The 19,303-nt window shown below is 34.1% G+C and overlaps 1 protein-coding gene across 1 annotated transcript in view; it reads right to left on the bottom strand.

The window, feature by feature from the left end:
* Pls1 (plastin 1) overlaps positions 1–19,303 on the bottom strand; it is an 84,985-nt gene that overhangs the window by 32,706 nt on the left and 32,976 nt on the right. The window contains exons 2-6 of the mRNA XM_027933913.2: positions 16,137–16,241; positions 11,013–11,176; positions 9,347–9,476; positions 5,291–5,423; positions 4,045–4,126 (exon numbers count right to left, since the gene is read on the bottom strand). Of these exons, the coding sequence (XP_027789714.2) occupies positions 4,045–4,126; positions 5,291–5,423; positions 9,347–9,476; positions 11,013–11,176; positions 16,137–16,206 (579 nt within the window). The 5' untranslated portion in view covers positions 16,207–16,241. The remainder of the gene's footprint in view (positions 1–4,044; positions 4,127–5,290; positions 5,424–9,346; positions 9,477–11,012; positions 11,177–16,136; positions 16,242–19,303) is intronic.

Here is a 19,303-nt window from a genome sequence, read left to right on the forward strand (position 1 = left end):
TTTTTTGGTGGTGTTTTTTTAAACATTGACTCTGCACACAAGTATATAAGGTGTCTTACAAGTAATTAATTTAAAGAAAAATTTAAAAAGTTGCAATGTGTATCTTTCAAATAAACAGTAGTTTCTATCTGGTAAATAAAAATTTACTGCCCTACTGTTAATAGGGAATAGGAGAGCTACTATTTTCTAAAGCCACTTCTAAACATCTAAAAAAACAAGAACAGGAGAACTTCATGAAGAGGTTGCTCTCCGAACCTTACCATGGACAACTGCCCTGAGTACCCAAACTTCTTTCTGTTGGTGGGAAAGATAAGGACAGTGGGAAACCACAAACAAATGGAATATGAGAGAGGTGTTCCTCCCTGTGTTTGTGTCCTAACCTGTAACAGGAATACTAACAAAAGAAACAAGGAAAATGGCAGTTTATCTGGATTACCCATCCATTTTCTCCCATTTTTTCTGTGCAATAGTAAATTAACAAAGAAACTGCCCACTTTACCAGGTAGAAAAATTCACTCTCTTCTTTTAGATGGCTTCGTATATGCCCCTTCTATTTATTTTTATTTTTTTATACCCCTTCTATTTTTTTTAGAAAAAATTTTCAGTTGTTCATAGAATTTTATTTTTACTTATTTATATGTGATGCTAAGAATTGAACCTAGTGCCTCACACATGCTAGGCAAGCACTCTATCACTGAGCTACAACCCTGGCCCATATCCCTTCTATTTTGATTAACTATCCAAGTCTTCACTAACAGTCTTGAAAATGTACTATAAGTTTTTTTTTTAACTTCATACCACTTTGCAAATTTCCTTTTCCATAAAGGTTCAATTTCAAATGTATACACTTTTTTTCTTGTTGTATACAAAGTATATTCACACCATTCATGTCTTCATACATGTATATAGGGTAATGATGTCCATCACATTCCACCATCTTTTTTATCCCCATGCTCCCTCCTTTCTCCTCCCACCCCTTTGCCCTATCTAGAGTTCATCTAAACTTCTTCCCAACTCCACTATGAATCAACCTCCTTATATCAGAGAAAACATTCAGCCTTTGGTTTTGGAGGATTGGCTTACTTCACTTAACATGATATTTTCCAACTCCATCCATTTACTTGCAAATGCCATGATTTTATTCTCTTTTATTGCTGAGTAAATACTTCATTGTGTATATATACCAAATTTTCTTTATCCATTCATCTATTGAAGGGCATCTAGGTTGGTTCCACAGATCAGCTGTTGTGAATTGTGCTGCAATAAACACTGATGTGGCGGTGGCCCTGTAGTATGCTATTTTAAGTTCTTTGGGTATAGACCAAGGAGGGGGATAGCTGGGTCAAAAGCTGGTTTCATTCCTAATTTTCCAAGGAATCTCCAAAATGTATACACTTTTGTTAATGATTTATTTTATTTTTTTAGTTATATATGGACACAATGCCTTTATTTATTTTTATGTTGTACTAAGATCAAACCCTGTGCCTCACATGTGCTAGGCAAGCACTCTACCACTGAGTCACAACTCCAGCCCCTTATCAACGATATTTAGAGGGCTGTGCTATATACTAATTCGGTTAATAAGAAAGAAGGCATGACTTGTTATTTAGACTTCATCCTTATTTTACATCACATAACTTCTACACCATTAGGAATATCCAAATGAGAATTATAATGTTTTCCTGTTTAAGCTGTAATGCATGCAAGATAAAACTAAGGTTTTATCTTGGAAAAGGAAATTTGCAAAGTGGTATATGTATATGTGTACATTTATATACACTGTACAAACATATGAAGTACAAACATATGTACTTGGTATGTATGTGAGTATATTCATTGCATTGAACTTTTCTTCTTTCTTTCTTTCTTTTTCATTTGGTAACGAACAGATTGAACTTCCTATAGCTAGTCTTGTGTTGGTTTCCTGATTTTCTAAATCCTGAAATCACTATTTTTTGTTTTGGAAAGTCTCATCCACATAATTAATTGTTTCTAATAATGATATACAAGCACAAGAATGCAGCTCAGTAGTACTCTGGGTAGATAAAAAAGGTGAGAAAGTCTCCAAGATTACAAGTCCTCTTCTTTACCTGATCTGCCCTTTTCCCTGCTTTCATAACTACTGTGCATTACTTCACCCTTTCCTTATCTTTTTCTTCTTTCATGTATCACATGAATATATATATACCACATAAATCTACCATAAGAAGGTGAAAAACATTATTAACACAATCTTATAATCTTTAACAAATGAATTAGGCTTCTTTGGGATAAAATTCCATGTGAAACTAGTAATTTTATAGCAAATCTATTATTCCCTGAGTTCTGAAATCCTGAACAAACAAGACAGAGTTAATATCCATGGTAACACTTTCCCCTTCTCAAAATTCTCAGTCTTTTTTCATTCTATATTAGTACTCTCTTTCAAGCATCCTAAAAGCTTAGACTACTGAAAGAATTCTATCTCTAAAAATAAAGGAACAATACTTAACCCCTCAGATCCATTCTGTAGCTACTGCAAAATATTTACAGAATATTTTTCTTTGTTTTTTCAATGCACTGCATACATGTACTAAAATTAAAACCAAATTAAGTTTATAAAAAAGTAAGAAATGTTGTACTTCATATTCACATTGTATTTCATATTGTACATGTTGTACTTCATATTCAGTGCCATAAAAATTTATGGGACACATGTATACTAAAAATAAGATGGATATGAATATTTTCAATAATTACAGCTATTAGCTGAAGAGAAGATTCTAGCACAAGATGATCTGGCAACTGCAATTAGAAATGGGCTTCTTTAAAAATGGTAGTTTTTACTAGGGATATGCAACATTATTAGCCTACTGGCAAGTGAGAAATCAATAAAGCCATGTAGTCAACATCTAGTTTTATACTTCTCAAGAATAACAGGAAGAGGGAACTCCTTGAATAGTCTAAGACTAACTTTGTACCACTGACCTGAGGTCCTAGCTTCCAAAAGAAGAAATCTAACAATTTGAGCAAAATTAAGTTCTGTACTTGCCAAGTGAAGAAACAGATTAGCAGTAGTTAAATTTTAATAATTTCTGTTGTGACCACATATTAAACAGTTGCTATTGCTACCACCACGTAAGAGTGGCAGTACAGCATGATGATAAAGAGGAAGAGCTCTGGAGACCTCTGGGATCATACCTTGGCTCTGCCACAGTGTGCCTGTCAGTGACCCAGTTATCAACAAATTCATGTACATGTCTACTATAAGGTTACAGGAAGGAGTAAATGGAATAATTCACATGGTGTGTTTAGAATAACAACTGGTACCTAGTAAGTACTCAGTAAATTTTAATATCTACCCATTTATGTAGACATTTTGAGGGCAAAATTATAATTAAAAATTTCTGGATTTCAACAAGATCTGTATAGAAAAGCTGAGTACAGAAGAATCTAGCACAAAAAGAATAAAAATTGTGTGATATGCTAAAACTTTGCAGTGCTGTTTTTACAACCAGCCAACAAGATCTCTGGCATCAGGACTTGGGGTGTACCTCAGTGGCAAAGGGCTTGCCTAGCACACACGAGGCCATGGGTTCAAGCTCCAGAACCACAGGGGGAAAAAAAAAAAAGAAAAACTAGTATCAAGTAATCATTAACAACTTCATTATTACAATAACATAAGTTGAATACTATTAACTTAAAGTAACTTAAAGACAGTTACCTGAAATACTTAGAATCTTTTTTTTTTTAGTTGTAGATAGACATAATACCTTTATTTTTATTTATTTATCTTCATGTAGTGTTGAGGATCAAACCCAGGGCCTCACAAGTGCCACTCTACCACTGAGCTACAACCCTGGCCCTGAAGTACTTAGAATCTTAATTCTACTTATTACCAAATGCAGCTGAGTTTTTATTTAATAAAAACCAAGTTTTTATAAGAAAACAATTATATTAAATCAAAAGTTTTACCAGGGCCCAATTATCCATTAATAAAAACCTTATAGTTTATACGTAGTTTATACGATAGTAACATATTACTAGCAAAGGACAAATACTTACAGAAACAGTAAAAGGAGTGAGCTTTTTCTTATTAATGGCTCTTTCATCAATTGTATCTGGTTCAGATAAGTTGATCATTTTGCTAAAGAAAAGGGAATAATTTAGTTTAAAATTCCAGAAATTTTTTAATTTTGCAAGTAACCATAATAGTTAAATTTTGAAGATAATAGTTAATTTCTTTAAATTGTTTATAATCATATCAGTTTTTAAAATCTAAGAAATATTTCCTATCTTAAAATATATCATTGCAGTAATCTTAGCATTTACTCCCAATTATTTTAACCATCTTGCATTTTCTTTTTGTGACTCTTTATTTTACTTAATGATCAATATTTCATGTAAACAAATTCTCAAGAAGCCAGCGCTCCATGAAATAGTATCAAGATTGTTAAAATTACTGTTATTGCAGAAAGATAAGGAGCCAGGAACTTTGTCTTTCTAGGACTTCAACAATTCAGACATCTTTAAAGAAATAATATGAGTGTTGTCTGTTTCTTTTAGAATATATTTAATTTACACTAGGAAATTCTCCAAAGGCCAGAGGAAGAGATCAGAATTGCAGGCAGAGGTTGAGGTATATATTTCACATAATGACCTAAACATTAATAACTCATACTTATGGATAGGAGTTGGTATTTTTTTAAAGTAAATATACAGGAAAAAAAAAACTAAAGAAAATGTGCCAAGATGTTAATAATTGTTAACAATGGGTGGTAAGAATATTTCTGATGGCTATTTGCTTCTTTGGAAGTTCTTGGTATTTTCATAGAGTTAAAAAAAAAAAACTTTGTACAAAGAAGTATGCTGGGAATACAAAACACACTTACAAGGTTTATGGTATATGAACAGAATAGACTAAAGATCTAAGATCAATTTAAAACATTATTTTCATTTATATACAACTAAAATGTACCTTCCTTTTACATCTGATCATCTTCCTGTCCCAGTGAATAGTCAATACTTCCTTATCAGGAAAAAAAATTGTGACAATGTAAACATTTTAAAATGCATCTAAGTATCAACTCAAAACTTTCCTGGATTACTATGATAACAGGAAAATAAGGGACTGCATGGAAAATGTCAGAAAACATATAGTACTTAATTTTCTATGCAGCACAAATCCACAAGACCTGCAAGTACCCACTAATTCCAAAAGAACACAGATTTGCTGAATTGTAGTTGTCATGGAATGCTCATCAATAGGGACAGTTAAGAACAATCTCCTGTAACTAGACGCTTTACTCACCAGAGAAGGATGCCATCTGCAAGAGATGTGAAAAGGCTGTCATCGTTGGGATTCATAGGTATAAGATGCTTACAGTCAGGGTCATTCTCTAGGGCTTTGTTTATCCAATTAACAAAAGCCACTTTTTCTTCCTCTGGAAACAGAAAATTTTGACAGGCAAAGCACATTTTACAAAGTTTATCAAACACTACAAAAACATACTTTTTAATTTATGCTTAAAGATATCAGATGACTATTAATAAAATTCTACTAAGACACTAAATGTTGAAGAAAGGGATAAAGGGAAATTCATTCTACTTTTTCATCCAAAATATTAGCACAGAAGGTAGGAAGGTGTATATCTTAAAAGAGCATGACATTTGATTTGATTCTAAAATCTTTCCAAATATGTATTGCTTCTGAAACCTAATGAATCAGCAGCAAAATGTCAGAGGTCAAATACAGATATAGACACAGACAGATACTTAAATAGGGGGGGGAACCCACAAAGATCCATGACAATAAATTCTACCCCCTAAAACAGATTTTTGGCTTACAAAATAAATACTGAATTCAATCAAGATTTGTTTGCGCTGGAGATGTAGTTCAGTTGTAGAGCTCTTGTTTAGCATGAGTAAGGCCCTGGGTTAGATCCCCAGCACCAAAAAACGGAAGGAGAGGACAGGGGGTTATTCAAATGAATAAAACAGCTCCATTTCTGTGAAATCTTTACCATAAGAAAATTAATTGTCACAAATCTAGATACCAGCACTCTCTTAGTCATCTTCATCATTGATTTCTCAATACATGGCTTATAGTATGGGTACATTAATCTTCAGAAAGTGTTGCTGTGCTATTTAATAAGGAAAATAGGAAGGAACTTGAAGTAAAAATGTTCTACAGCTTTATTATTATTCTGTAAATATAAAATTATTTAACAATATAAATCCTCAAAGTGATTTATCTCTCTTTCCATCAGAATTAGCAGAATTAGGTAATTTTCCTAAGGGTATATCTGGCAAGTACCCTCAAAATTCAATCCACCATCTATATAGTCAGTAAAAACATAAAAAATCATCAGTATTTCTCCTTTGTACATATACTCATGTGCCTTCTTATCTACTTGTCCCACCATAAGTATCTCCTTAGAAGGACTCAAGAGTCTAGGGATTTAAAGATCACTAAGACACTATACCTACCATCAAGAGATTATAGTGTAATGATAAAACAAATATCCAAAGAAATGACACATAAGGGAAATATATACACCACATATACATGCAATGTTTTAAAAGTTTGAAGAAGGAAATAATCACTTGTGTTTGTATTGATCAATAAAGATTTACAGAGCTGCGTGCAAGGTGCTTGCCTGTAGTCTCTGCTCTCCAGGAAACTGAGGTGAGAGACCAGCCTGGGCAGTGAGATCATTTCAAAACAAACAGCAACAAAACAAAAACTTTACAGAGAAGGCACTATTTGAAAGGAAGGCTATCAGCAGGTAAAAATGGGCAGAGAAAGGGAAAATGTTCCAGGTAGAGGAATAAAGAAATGACACACTGCAATGGCTTTTATTTTATTTTTGCCATAGAGGGGACAGTTTATAATTGAGCCACATCCTCAGCTCTTTTCCATTGTTTACTTTCAGATAGGGTCTTGCTAAGTTGCCAAGGCTGGCCTCAAACTTGTTATCCTGACTCAGCCACCTGAAGTGCTAAAATTATAGGCCTGCACCACTGGGCCCTGCTAAGATGGCTGTAATTTTTTTAAATGGACAATAACAAGTGTTGATACAGATGTGAAAAACTAGAAACCTCATATGTGGCTGGAGGAAATGGAAAACAGTACAGCCACTTTGAAAAACAGTTTGCCAATTCTTTAAAAATATTAAACAGAGATATCAAAAGATCCACAATTCCACTCCTAGGCAGATACTCAGGAGAACTGAAAGCACATATCCACACACAAAAAAACACATACATGAGTGTTCACACAGCATTATTCATAATGGTCAAAAACTGAGAACGACCCAAAATGTTTATAAACTCATAAGAGGATGAACAAAATGTGATATTATCCTCAGAATGGAATGTTCAGCAGTAAAAAGGAATGAAGTATGATATATGCTATAACATAGATGAACCCTGAAAAATGCTAGTGAAGAAATGCCTATCAATGGAAAGGCCACTGCAATGATTCTATTTATATGAAACTTCCAGAATAGGCAAATCTATAGGAACACAAAGTGGGGTGATGGTTGCAGAGGCTTCAGAGAGGGGGAAATGAGGAACAACTGCTGAGGATCTAGGGGTTTATCCCTCTGTAATGAAAATATTCTGAAATGAAGTATGATGATAATTGTGCAACTCTGAATATACTAAAAACTCTGAATAATAATTTAAAAGGGTGAATTTCTCAATATCACCATTATATCTCATTAAAGCTGTTTTTTTAAAAGCCATTATATGTTCTATATCTTTTTCTACATAATAGGTGGAGGTATTCATCTGTTGAAAGTCATCAAGTTGGGCTGGGGTTGCAGTTCAGTGGTAGAGCACTTGTCTTGCACATGTGAGGCACTGAGTTCGATCCTCAGCACCACATAAAAATAAATAAATAAAATAAAGGTATTATGTCTGTGTACAACTAAAAAATTTTTTTTAAAGTCATCAAGTTAAGAAAAGTCTACTTTATGCACTTTACTATTTATATCTCAATAAACAGGTAAAAATCTGTGGTGACAGATATCAGATAAGTATTTATATCTGGGGAGAAACAGCTACAGTTAGGGGCATGAGAAAGCCACACAGGATGAAGGAAATATTCCATATAATGATCTGGCAGGAAGCCACATGGATATATGCACATGTAAAACATTTTTAAGCTATGTATTTACAATTACAGCATTTGGCTGAATGCATATTTTACCTCAATATTTTTTGTTTTCTTTTTAAAATATAGTCATTTCAGTAGAATGGACAAGCCAAAATTGAGGTAAAAGGTTAATACCTTTCTGGAATGGTAGTGCACTATAATCCCACTATTCAGGAGGCTGAGGCAGGAGGATCACAAGTTCAAGATCAGCCTGGGCAATTTAATAAGATCCTATCTCAAAACAAAATAAAAAGGACAGTGGGTGCAGCTAAGTATTAGTAGGCATGTGCTAGGCCCTGGGTTCAATCCCCTGTGCCACAAAACAAAGAAACAACAAAAGTGGAGGTATCAGTTACAGACTAATTCCTTTACCACTAATTCCCTAGTGGGAAATGGCTAAGAAAAAAATACAATGGATAGGCGAAATCTGAAAGAGGAAAATCCAATTAGAAAGGAAGAGGATCAAGAGGACAATTAACAAATTCCTTTATTCAAAGGAAAAATGTTACAAGGAATTTTATCAAAAGCATAGTTCTAATTATGTTCATATGAATAAAAAGGAACTTGGCCAAGGGTTCTTAGACATCTTAACCCTGAGAAGTAAGCTAACATGGGTCAAGACTCCTCACCGTAAGAGTTAAAATGACTCTGGATTTCCCACTGGGCAACAATCCAGTGGTTCTATCAGATCAAGGAAATCAGGTGCCATGCTCTCTAGTCGCTTGGTTGCTTGATTAAAAAAAAAAAAGTCAAAAAGCTCAGCTTTTGGAAAATGGAAGGGGAAAAAAATCCTTAAAATAAGCCTTTCCACCATTCCTCAACCAGTTCTAAAAGTAAAGCCACCTTTCTAGTCAGGATGAAAAATCCATTCAAAAGTCATGATAAAACATAGCCAGTGCTCAAACATAAATAATTTTCATTCTGTTGTTTTCAATGTCTGTTGTCTCTCTGATGTCCACTGAACCTGACAACATGGTTGGAATTCGTTGATATCAGTGATTCCAGGATATTTTCATTTTGACATCTCTAACATTGAGATATATTTTAAATTTGAAATCACAGCATAATTTAGTCTGGAGGAAGGTTTTTCCCCTCAGTGATAGACAAAATAATGGTATGAATTACAACAAATGGCACCTTAGTTTTGTTGAAGTGTGGCACTTACTGAATCAATGCCTAAAAGATCAGATTTGGGGTGGTGGTTACCTGAGTAAGAATGCTGTGTGCCCTCGCTGGAAATGGATGAAGTTCCCCCAATAGCAGTAATCCCTTCCCTCTTGTTAATTATTTTTCGGAATGTTTTGCTGATATCTTTGCTTTTTAATTCTTGCATTAGCTAGAATGGAATACAAGCAAAATTGAGAATCAGATAATCATAAAAATCTGGTGAAATAAAAGATGTTTATTTGAAATGACACAAAAATAAATATGAATCAAGTGTTTTCATATTGAATGCTTGTGAATAAAGAGAACTTTCATGTCATTTTATCAAAATCAAAAAATGAATAAATGTCTGCCCCCCTGCCAACCACTGGAACAAGTCAAAACTAAGCTTAAATTGAACACACCGAAATTATTCTTCTGGATTTGCCATGATCTTTTGTACTGACAATCTAAGGAATAACTAACCACATGATAAATATTTTTAAATTCCATAATGAAGGCATTTTCCTACCTAAATATTCCAAGTGAATACATGTTAAAGTAAACATGTCAGCTATTGCAGGAAATAACAGGCTTATAGAAACACCCTCTCCTCATCTCTCTTATTAGACAATTCAGAGATTGGACAGGCTGACATTTCTCCATATAGCAGCCAGTGATTTGCTGTTGTTAATGCAAATCTAATCATGTCACCTCATACTCTTCCTTCCCTTAACTTCCTGTTGTTAGGATAAAAACCAATATCCTACAAGGACATTTTGTTTCCTTAAATAGATCCTGAAGTTCATAGTCACTAACATACCCACTGTTATCAATATCTGCCAGGATATATTAAGAGCTGTCATGACCTGATCTGAGTTTTCCAGCTATGATCCTTATCCATACTACCTCAGCTGCAGCATACTATCCCTTTTTTCAATTGCTTAAGAGTAACCACAGGGCCTCTGCACATGTGGTCACCTCTACCTCCCAACAGCCTTTTTCTATTTAACATCTTTCTTCAGATCTCAGCTGGGTCTTCACAGGGATACCTTTCCTGAGACCCTGAGTTTTCCAGCCTCCCCTCAAAGTTCAATTCCTTCTACTTACAAACTCTCATGGAACATGCACCACACTATTCATAGCAATTATCATAATTGATATCATTTATCTAGTTATGTGATATTTTGCATTCCCAACCACATGTAAACTCCATGAAAGCAAGGACCATGTCTCTTTTTGGTCATCCCATTATTCACAGTGCCAAGAGTTCAAATGAGGAATGCAAAAACAGATCATTTATATTTCATAAGTATTTATTCAATTATATTCATGGATAATAAAAAATAATTCAATATAGTTATTGTAGGACATGAACTACTACTAAACCTGACTTCCATTCAATGATATTTTCCTTTTTTTTTTTTTTTTAGTTATTGACAGACCTTCATTTTATTTATGCACCGTGCTGAGAATCGAACCCAGTGCCTCACACATGGTAAGCAAATGCTCTACTACCGAGCTACAGCCCCAGCCCCTTTTCCTTTGCTTTTTGAATTTTTTATGAAAATTATTTTTACAATAATAATTAGTAGTAGTGTTACCATCATTTAAAAATGTTAGATTTTCTGGCCTCTCCAGCTAGATCTAACCAAAGCTAGCAATGACATTATTAAAATTCTGCTTGAAGTAAAATAAATAGTAACTAGGAGAGAATTAGATTACTTACTGACACAAACTCTTCAAAACTGATTTTGCCATCTTTGCTGTTGTCAGTAACTGCTAGAATTTTCTCCACAATCTCGCGTACCTTGTAGCCAGGAAGAGGAAGGCTTGCTTCCTTAAATAGGTCCTGAAGTTCATAGTCACTAACATACCCACTGTTATCAATATCTGCAAAGATATATTTAGAGCTGTCAAATATCATTTGTGCTGTTGAAGACGAATACTCAGAAAGCCACTTGGAGGATTCACAGGCATACATACATACCCGTATAGTTGTACCTGAACTGTACAGGGTATCAAAACACTCACATTTAAATGAGGTACATCTGTATAGAACCAGGTTCCCTACATGTATTTTAAGTGTATGGTATAGACAGTGCCTAGATGGGAAACTCTGTTTAAAACATGACTAAATTTCAAAGAAATAAGCTGGGAAGTTTCAGATATCTAATATATATACATATATATCTAATATATATACATATCTAATATATATACACACATATATATCTAATATATATACATATCTAATATATATACACACATATATATCTAATATATATACATATCTAATATATATACACACATATATATCTAATATATATACGCACATATATATCTAATATATATATACACATATAGATCTAATATATATATCTAATATATATATATATCTAATATATATATCTAATATATATATCTAATATATATATATATATATATGTATATATATATATATATATATATATATATATATATATATATATATCAGCGTGACCAAGAGGGAACACCCATCCAGACTTTAACTTAATGGAATTTACAAAATGAATCTGCTGGCCCCATAACGCACATAAAATAGGTACATTATATAAAATTATACCTCAAGTATTTTTGTTTTACATTTCTCTTGGTGGCAGTTCATTTCATTTGTCAATAATTCACTGGGTCTTCATTATGTATTTATGATACCATTATGTATGCTGAATCATGTCTGATGTCACTATGAGATCAGGTTGTCAAGATATTTCACACCTATATTTGGACTTTGGAAGCAGGTTTCCAGGTGTTTTCACATTATCACTGAGATCTCTTTCCTGTGTTTTCCTAGCGACTGGAGAGCACTTTTGATTCAGAACAAAGGCAACACAAAACACTTATATCCAAAGTTGGCTAAAGAGCTTTGGACTGTTTTGCTTGTTGCCTGGGTCTACCTTGTACAGGCCCTCTTTGTTCATCTGGCAATAGCTTCTTTGTTAGCCATATTTTTTTTTTCTTCCCAGTAAAAGAGCTCTCATTACTGTAACTGAATTAATGATATGGCCAAGTACTTATCTTTAAAACTCAAATATGAGAGTTTTAGAACACTCCTCAGAATGATGAACTAAACTAGAACCACCAGTAACCAATATAGTGCTATAATCCCAAGGCAGCTAGGAAGCTGAATTGCTTGGTATTGTAATAATGCTGCTTTCTTTGTATTTAGAAGCAAAACTTCATTATTAGTATAGCAGGAGTTCAGAACTGCTTCCTATAATTCTGAAGTTTATAAATAGACCACATTGACTTATTGCTATACCAACATTATAGTGGGAGATATTGAAAAATAAAAAAAGATTGAGGAAGTTATTTACCTGCCAACAATCATGCTGAACTAAAATGAACAGTAAGGACACACAGCTCTGAAGATGGACAAGTCTGAGTGCTCAAATGCCAGCTCCATCCCTACAGGTTCTGCAGTTTTGGTGTGATATTACAAGAACTAATAGATACCATTTAGTAAGCACATATTCTGGGCCAAATTATTTACTAAGAACATGACTTACCTTATCTTATGGTTATTTAACCATAAGATCATGACTTTAAAAGAAACAAGACTTTCTTCCAAGTAACAACAGCAAACAACCTGATTCAAAAATAAGCAAATACAGCCAGGCACAGTGGTGCACACCTGTAATCCCAACAGCTCGGGAGGCTGAGGCAGGAGGATCACAAGTTCAAGGCCAACCTCAGCAAAGTGACTAATTGAGACCATGTCTCTAAATAAAGTACAAAATAGGGCTGGGGATGTGGCTCAGTGGCCAAGTGCCCCTGAGTTCAATCCAAGGTACCCCCCCCCAGAAAAAAGAAAGAAACAAACAAATGGCCAATAAGCACATGAAAATATGTTCAACATTGCTAATTCTTAGGGAAATATGAGCACAAACCACAATGAAATTCCACTTCACATCCCTGAGAGTAGCTGTTATAAGATAAAATAAAATACCACTGCCACCAATAAGAACAACAATAAAAAACAAGTGAGGTGAGGATATGAAGAAATTAGAACACTTGAACACTGCTGGTGGGAATATAAAACGGTGAAACTACTATGGAAAATAATATGATATTTTCCCAAAAAATTAAATATGGAATTTCCATATGGTCCAACCGTTCTACTTCTGGGTATAACTCAAGAGCCTTGGAAGCAGGGATTCACACAGATATCTGAATAACTGTGTTCACAGCAGCACTATTCACCATAGCCAAAACATAGACCCAAACCAAATGGTATCAGTCAATGAATGGATAAGAAAAAGTTATATATAGATATACACGATGAAATATTTTTTAGCCATAAAAGGTAGGAAATTCTGATACACACTATATCGATGAACCTGGAAGACATCAAGATAAGTGAAATAAGCCAGTCACAAAAAGACAAATATTATATGATTCCACTTAGAGGAAGTACCCAGGGCAGTAAAATTCATCCAGCCAGAAAGAATGTTATTTACCAGGGACTAAGGGAGAATAAAATGGGGAATTATTATTTACTAGTTCTAGAGTTTTAGCATGGGAAGATGAAAAGAGTTTCAGAAAAGGATGGTGATGACATATACAAAACAATGTGAATATACTTAATGCCACTAAACTATACGCTACAAATAGAGTGGTAAATTTGATTACATTTATTTTACCATGAATGTAAAAAGAAAACAAAAGAAACAAGACTTAGAAATATTTTAACTCGGGCTGGGGATGTGGCTCAAGCGGTAGCACGCTTGCCTGGCATGCGTGCGGCCCGGGTTCGATCCTCAGCACCACATACAAACAAAGATGTTGTGTCTGCCGATAACTAAAAAAAAATAAATATTAGGGGCTGGGGATGTGGCTCAAGTGGTAGCGCATCGCCTGGCATGCGTGAGGCCCAGGTTCGATCCTCAGCACCACATACAAACAAAGATGTTGTGTCTGCCGAAAAACTAAAAATAAATAATATAAAAAATAAATAAATAAATAAATATTAAAAAAAAAAAAGAAAAGAAATATTTTAACTCCCCACTTTCTCCAGTGGTCCCCAAATCCTCCATCTAATAAGGTTGGATGGGTGTGTCCTTCTGTATCTGAAAGAAGTCCTAATGTTCAAGTTAGCAAGGGCTTGCTGAGTGCATGAGTCACAGTTTACCTTGTAAATAAAGTCAGCAAATACATATTCTTCTAGTGTCGGCAGCTCCCTCACACAGAACAAAACACTCCGCTGTCAGAGTTATTCCATTAGTGAACTGCTTATTCAAAATATTATTAAATAAATATTGCAAGATTATATGTCCATGAGTCATAAAGGTTAAGTTGGTGTATTAAAGAAAGAACATAGATTACTAATTCATTCATTTCACTAAGACCTAGGTAGCTCTTTATTTATACCTATAAAATAACTGGAATACCAAGCTAGGAGATGCATGTTTATTATCTTTTCTGTTTCAGTACCTGCAATAAACAGAACTTTTCAAAAACTGCCCACTTTGTGTCTTGAAATGATTCTGGGCATTTATAAAATACTGCATAAAACTTATTATTAATAATTTTCTAGGAATCATAACCTATTTATGCAGTGTGCTAATGACAAATATGCCATCCCCAGGAAGAAGAAGAGCCCAGAGAATTATAGAATCTGCTTTATTTCACAGTAATGATTTGTAAATCATGAGGCTTTACTTTTTATTTTTAAAGAACTTTGCTTATTAAAATAAAATCTCTTTTCTTTGTATTGCTTTCTAAAATTCATCCTGCATTGCATTTCACCTATATTAATTTTAGTCATTACTCACTACATTGATGAGAAATCTAGGAGCAAGACTAACTGTGATCATTATATCCTCCCTGGTGCACCCTCTGACTCGGATTTTCCTGGAGTGCTTCATTGCCTAAGGGAAAATGTCTGTTGGGGAGGGGGCAGAGATGGCATCTCTATCCCAAAGTCTATTCATGGTGCTCAACTTTCTTTTGCATGTATTTGTAGACTAAGGCAAAAAAAATGGTATTTATGTTGTCCTCTTTGTTTACCAAAAGTTATCTAAGAAGAAAATACAGAAGTATTGAGATCCAACCAAGTGTGAAGAAAAATTGGGGAAGAAAAATACAAAGCTGTTGGGCTGGGGCTGTGGCTCAGTGGTAGAGCAATTCCCTAGCACATGTGAGGAGCTGGGTTCGATCCTCAGCACCACATAAAAATAAATAAATAAAATAAAGGCACTCTGTCCATCTACAAATAAAAATGTGTTTTTTAAAAAAATAAAAATAAAAAGCTGTCAAGATGTCCATGTCATAAAGACAAAACAGTGGCTTTTTAAAAAGCAAAAGAAGAAAAACAAGACATACAGCCTTTAAAAACAATACTAAAATTCTTTAAATTATGCGTGAGAAGGAAAATAAGGCATATGACCTTTAAAAACAACACTAGATTTTCCAAATATGCTGCATGCAGTCAAGAAGTGTCACTACTGCTAGTGACAAAGACGTGAAGGACAGAGTTCAGTTTATACACAAGGAAGTGTTTCTATGTTTTTTTTCACTGTAATGAGGATACCAGTTAAGCATATTCAGTTACACTGTCATTCATTAACCTAGATTATGCTATGCAAAGAAGTGATCTAAGAATTCAAAGTCCATTTCATCTAGAAATTCAAGCCAGTCTTTATTTTATCTCTCAGAATGAAAGAATCCAGTGAAACCTAGATAGAGAGGGGCAGAAAAGGAATAAACCTGGGGATCACTAGTGAAAAAAGAAGAAATAAAACGTACTGTTCTGCTACTGAGATCTGACATCAGGCAGAACAGTCACAGCACATTTCCTCTTCCTCAAGCATACCTATTTTATTAAATGCTTCTTGCAGTTCTTCAAGCTCCTCCCGAGAGATGGTAGTGGTACTATTTTCCATCTTTGGACAGGAAAGACTACTTCAGGACTTTTTATCTAGAAAAAGCAAATAATGAAAAGAATATTAGCCCTTTGGAAGCATTTAAGCAATATAAGGTACAGAGGGAGGACACAAGAAGGGAGGGTATAAGAAATCATCCATAAGGTCTGGCTGACAAGGAACAAAGGGAGCAGGTAGGTCTCCCAGCAACCCCTTCCCAGACAGGCCTGCAAACAGTAACCTAGACACAAATAGGGATGCACATTCTTCACACCCTCTGCTTTCACAGGGTACAAATGTTTCTCGATAGTATCTATAATTTTCATTTACATTTTCCTACTAATTCAGCAAAATCAGCATTTCGAGTTTGAGAAAAGTATAAATGTAAAGGATGAGATCAGAAAGGAAGCTGTGAAGAAATGAATAATGTCCACGAAAAGGGTAAAGGAAGTTCGAGTCTGTTCCCCTAAGGCTGGTGTTTGTGGTTTGAAATGTTTAGCTTTAAAATAATCCAGACTCTGCCACATCCTTTTGCCTTCCCTGTTTTAGGCCTTTCCCAGGGCAGCGGGGCCCTTCTTACTGAGCAGGCAAGACAAACTCAGAGGGGAAAAAAAATCTGTAATATGAGGCTGTAAGAAAGTAAGAAGGTGGCGTTACTAATAGAGAGTAATTGCTAACAAATGCCCCAAACTGAACATTTAAAGCCTCATAATTCTACTATCCAGAAATATAACCTAATATCTTTCTGCTATCTTTCTTTGTGGTTTACTTTCTAAGCCATATGTACCTTTGCTAAGGGGTGAAAAATGTGAGCACACTATCTTAAAACCTTTTTCATAGGTGTGGGCAGACACATTGTCAGTTTGTTTTCATATTATCAATATGATATTTAATGGTCACATATACTGTATCATAATTAATTTGATAAATCTCTTTGTTTCAGGGTATATGCATTGCTTCCCATTTTTATTATAATACTTCAATGAACACCCTTGTAGAAAAATCTTTGCTCATATCCATGTTTTCTTTATAATAATTATCTAAAAGTAGAATTACATTCTTAAGACTTCTGCTATGTAGCAGTGCAACTCACTTTTTAAATTATTTAGTGGCTTGTCTATTCAGAGTAAAGCTAAAGATGAGCACAAATTACATGGCATTCCTCTTGTGTATACCAGTTATATCAGATTGATAGGTACTTCAGAAAATAAATGAAAATTTGTGCTTTGTAAGACAGCAGGGCTCAAAGCTGTAGGAAATCTTACATACTTTTAAGTATATTCATATAAAAGGTTTGATATCCCTAAAATTTTAAGGGAAGCACATCAATTTTTAAAATAATCTATTCACTGAAATTTATCACTGATTATTTTTAAATCATATTAAATTACTCTCAGACCTCTCAAACAATAGAATTCACTTATCATTTAGGATCTGTACACCAACTTATTTAAAATTTTGGTGTTCTTTCAAAATAATAGATTTCTATCTTTTAAAAGGGGGTGCTGGTTCTAATTTAATGTACAATTAAAATTTTTAAAAAATATTCCATTGCCCACTATTTAATTTTACATTATTTTTTAAAAATTAGAAGACTTCAAATGAGTGAAGAGGGAAAAAGGGATCTTACTCCCTTACATCTTAGCATTACTCATTTTATTGAATTCTCACTTTTAGGTTTTCTGTAGTTAAAGCTATTTATAGACATAGTTCTTTTGTATTGAACGTAATTAAATAGCCTTAGTAGGCTTTCTGAGCATAATTCCCCAGGACTGAAAAATGTGACTCCTGTTGTGGCTGACTCTGAATCTTTGTGGTCTTGGTCATCTTATATGTCTTTTCCACTATTCAAAATTGTTTCTATCTCTTGATTCACGTTTTAAAAATAGTGGTCCAATTTTAGTATCTATCCTGTACCGAAGGCTGCAAATTAACAGTTCTTGTGTTGACTTTGCATTTGAAATGATTAAAAATAAGGTGAGGGTCTATTATTTAGCCATGCCTATTGAAATTTACATCATCTGATAATTATATAAAATATTTTTGTTCTCCCATAATAAGGCAAAAATAGCATATAAACTTAATCATAAAGCAATTTGCTAGGCTGGGATTATAGCTCAGTGGTAGAGCACTTGCCTCACATGTGTGAGGCACTGGGTTCAATCCTCAGCACCACATAAAAATAAATAAAAATATTGTGTGTATCTACAACTAAATTTTTTTTTAAAAAAAGCAATTTGCCCATACAGTGTTATGCTTTTTATTTTTAGCATATAAATGACACAAATGAGAAAATACAAAATGATCTTCAAAAGATGCTGTTTTATTTATTTATTTATTTATTTATCATTTTGTAGTTGTAGATGGACAGAATGCCTGTATTTGTTTATTTTTATGTGTTGCTAAGAATCAAACCCAGTGCCTCACACATACTGGGCAAGTGCTCTACTGCTGAGCTACAGTTCCAGCCCTTCAAGATATACTCTTGAAGTCAGATGTGGTGGTGCACACCTGTGATCTAGCAATTCGGGAGGCTAAGGCAGGAGGATGGCAGATTTCAGGCCAGCCTGAGAAACTTAGCAAGACCCTATCTCAAAATTTTAAAAAATCTTTCAAAGGTGGGGATATAGCTTGCTGAAACCCTCTGAGTTCAATTCCAATAAAGAAAAGTAAGTATGGAGAGGAGTGGGAGGGAAGTGGTATCTATTGCATGTTTATAAAATATTTCTGATGGGGCTGGGGTTGTGGCTCAATGGTAGAGCTCTCGCCTCACACGTGCAAGACCCTGGGTTCGATCCTCAGCACCACATGAAAATAAATAAGTGAAATAAAGGTATTAAAAAAAATATTTCTGAAAGGATTCAAGAAAATGCTGACAGGCACTGATTCTCTAGAGGAAATGGAGAATTGGAGTCAGACTGGAAAAAGAACTTTCTTTAAATTATGTATTTTTTTTTTTTTAGACCATAAGCCTGCAAAGACCAAAAGTTAGCTAAAAAACAATAAAGGCAATTGTAAAACACTAAATAAAACAAATGTTAATGATCTGAAGGTACACATTATTAAATACTGATAATGATAAATTCTACATAAAATACCTATTATCTGCATTAGTTTT

Source organism: Marmota flaviventris, chromosome 8 (genome assembly GCF_047511675.1).
Source record: "Marmota flaviventris isolate mMarFla1 chromosome 8, mMarFla1.hap1, whole genome shotgun sequence".
Lineage (NCBI taxonomy): Eukaryota > Metazoa > Chordata > Mammalia > Rodentia > Sciuridae > Marmota > Marmota flaviventris.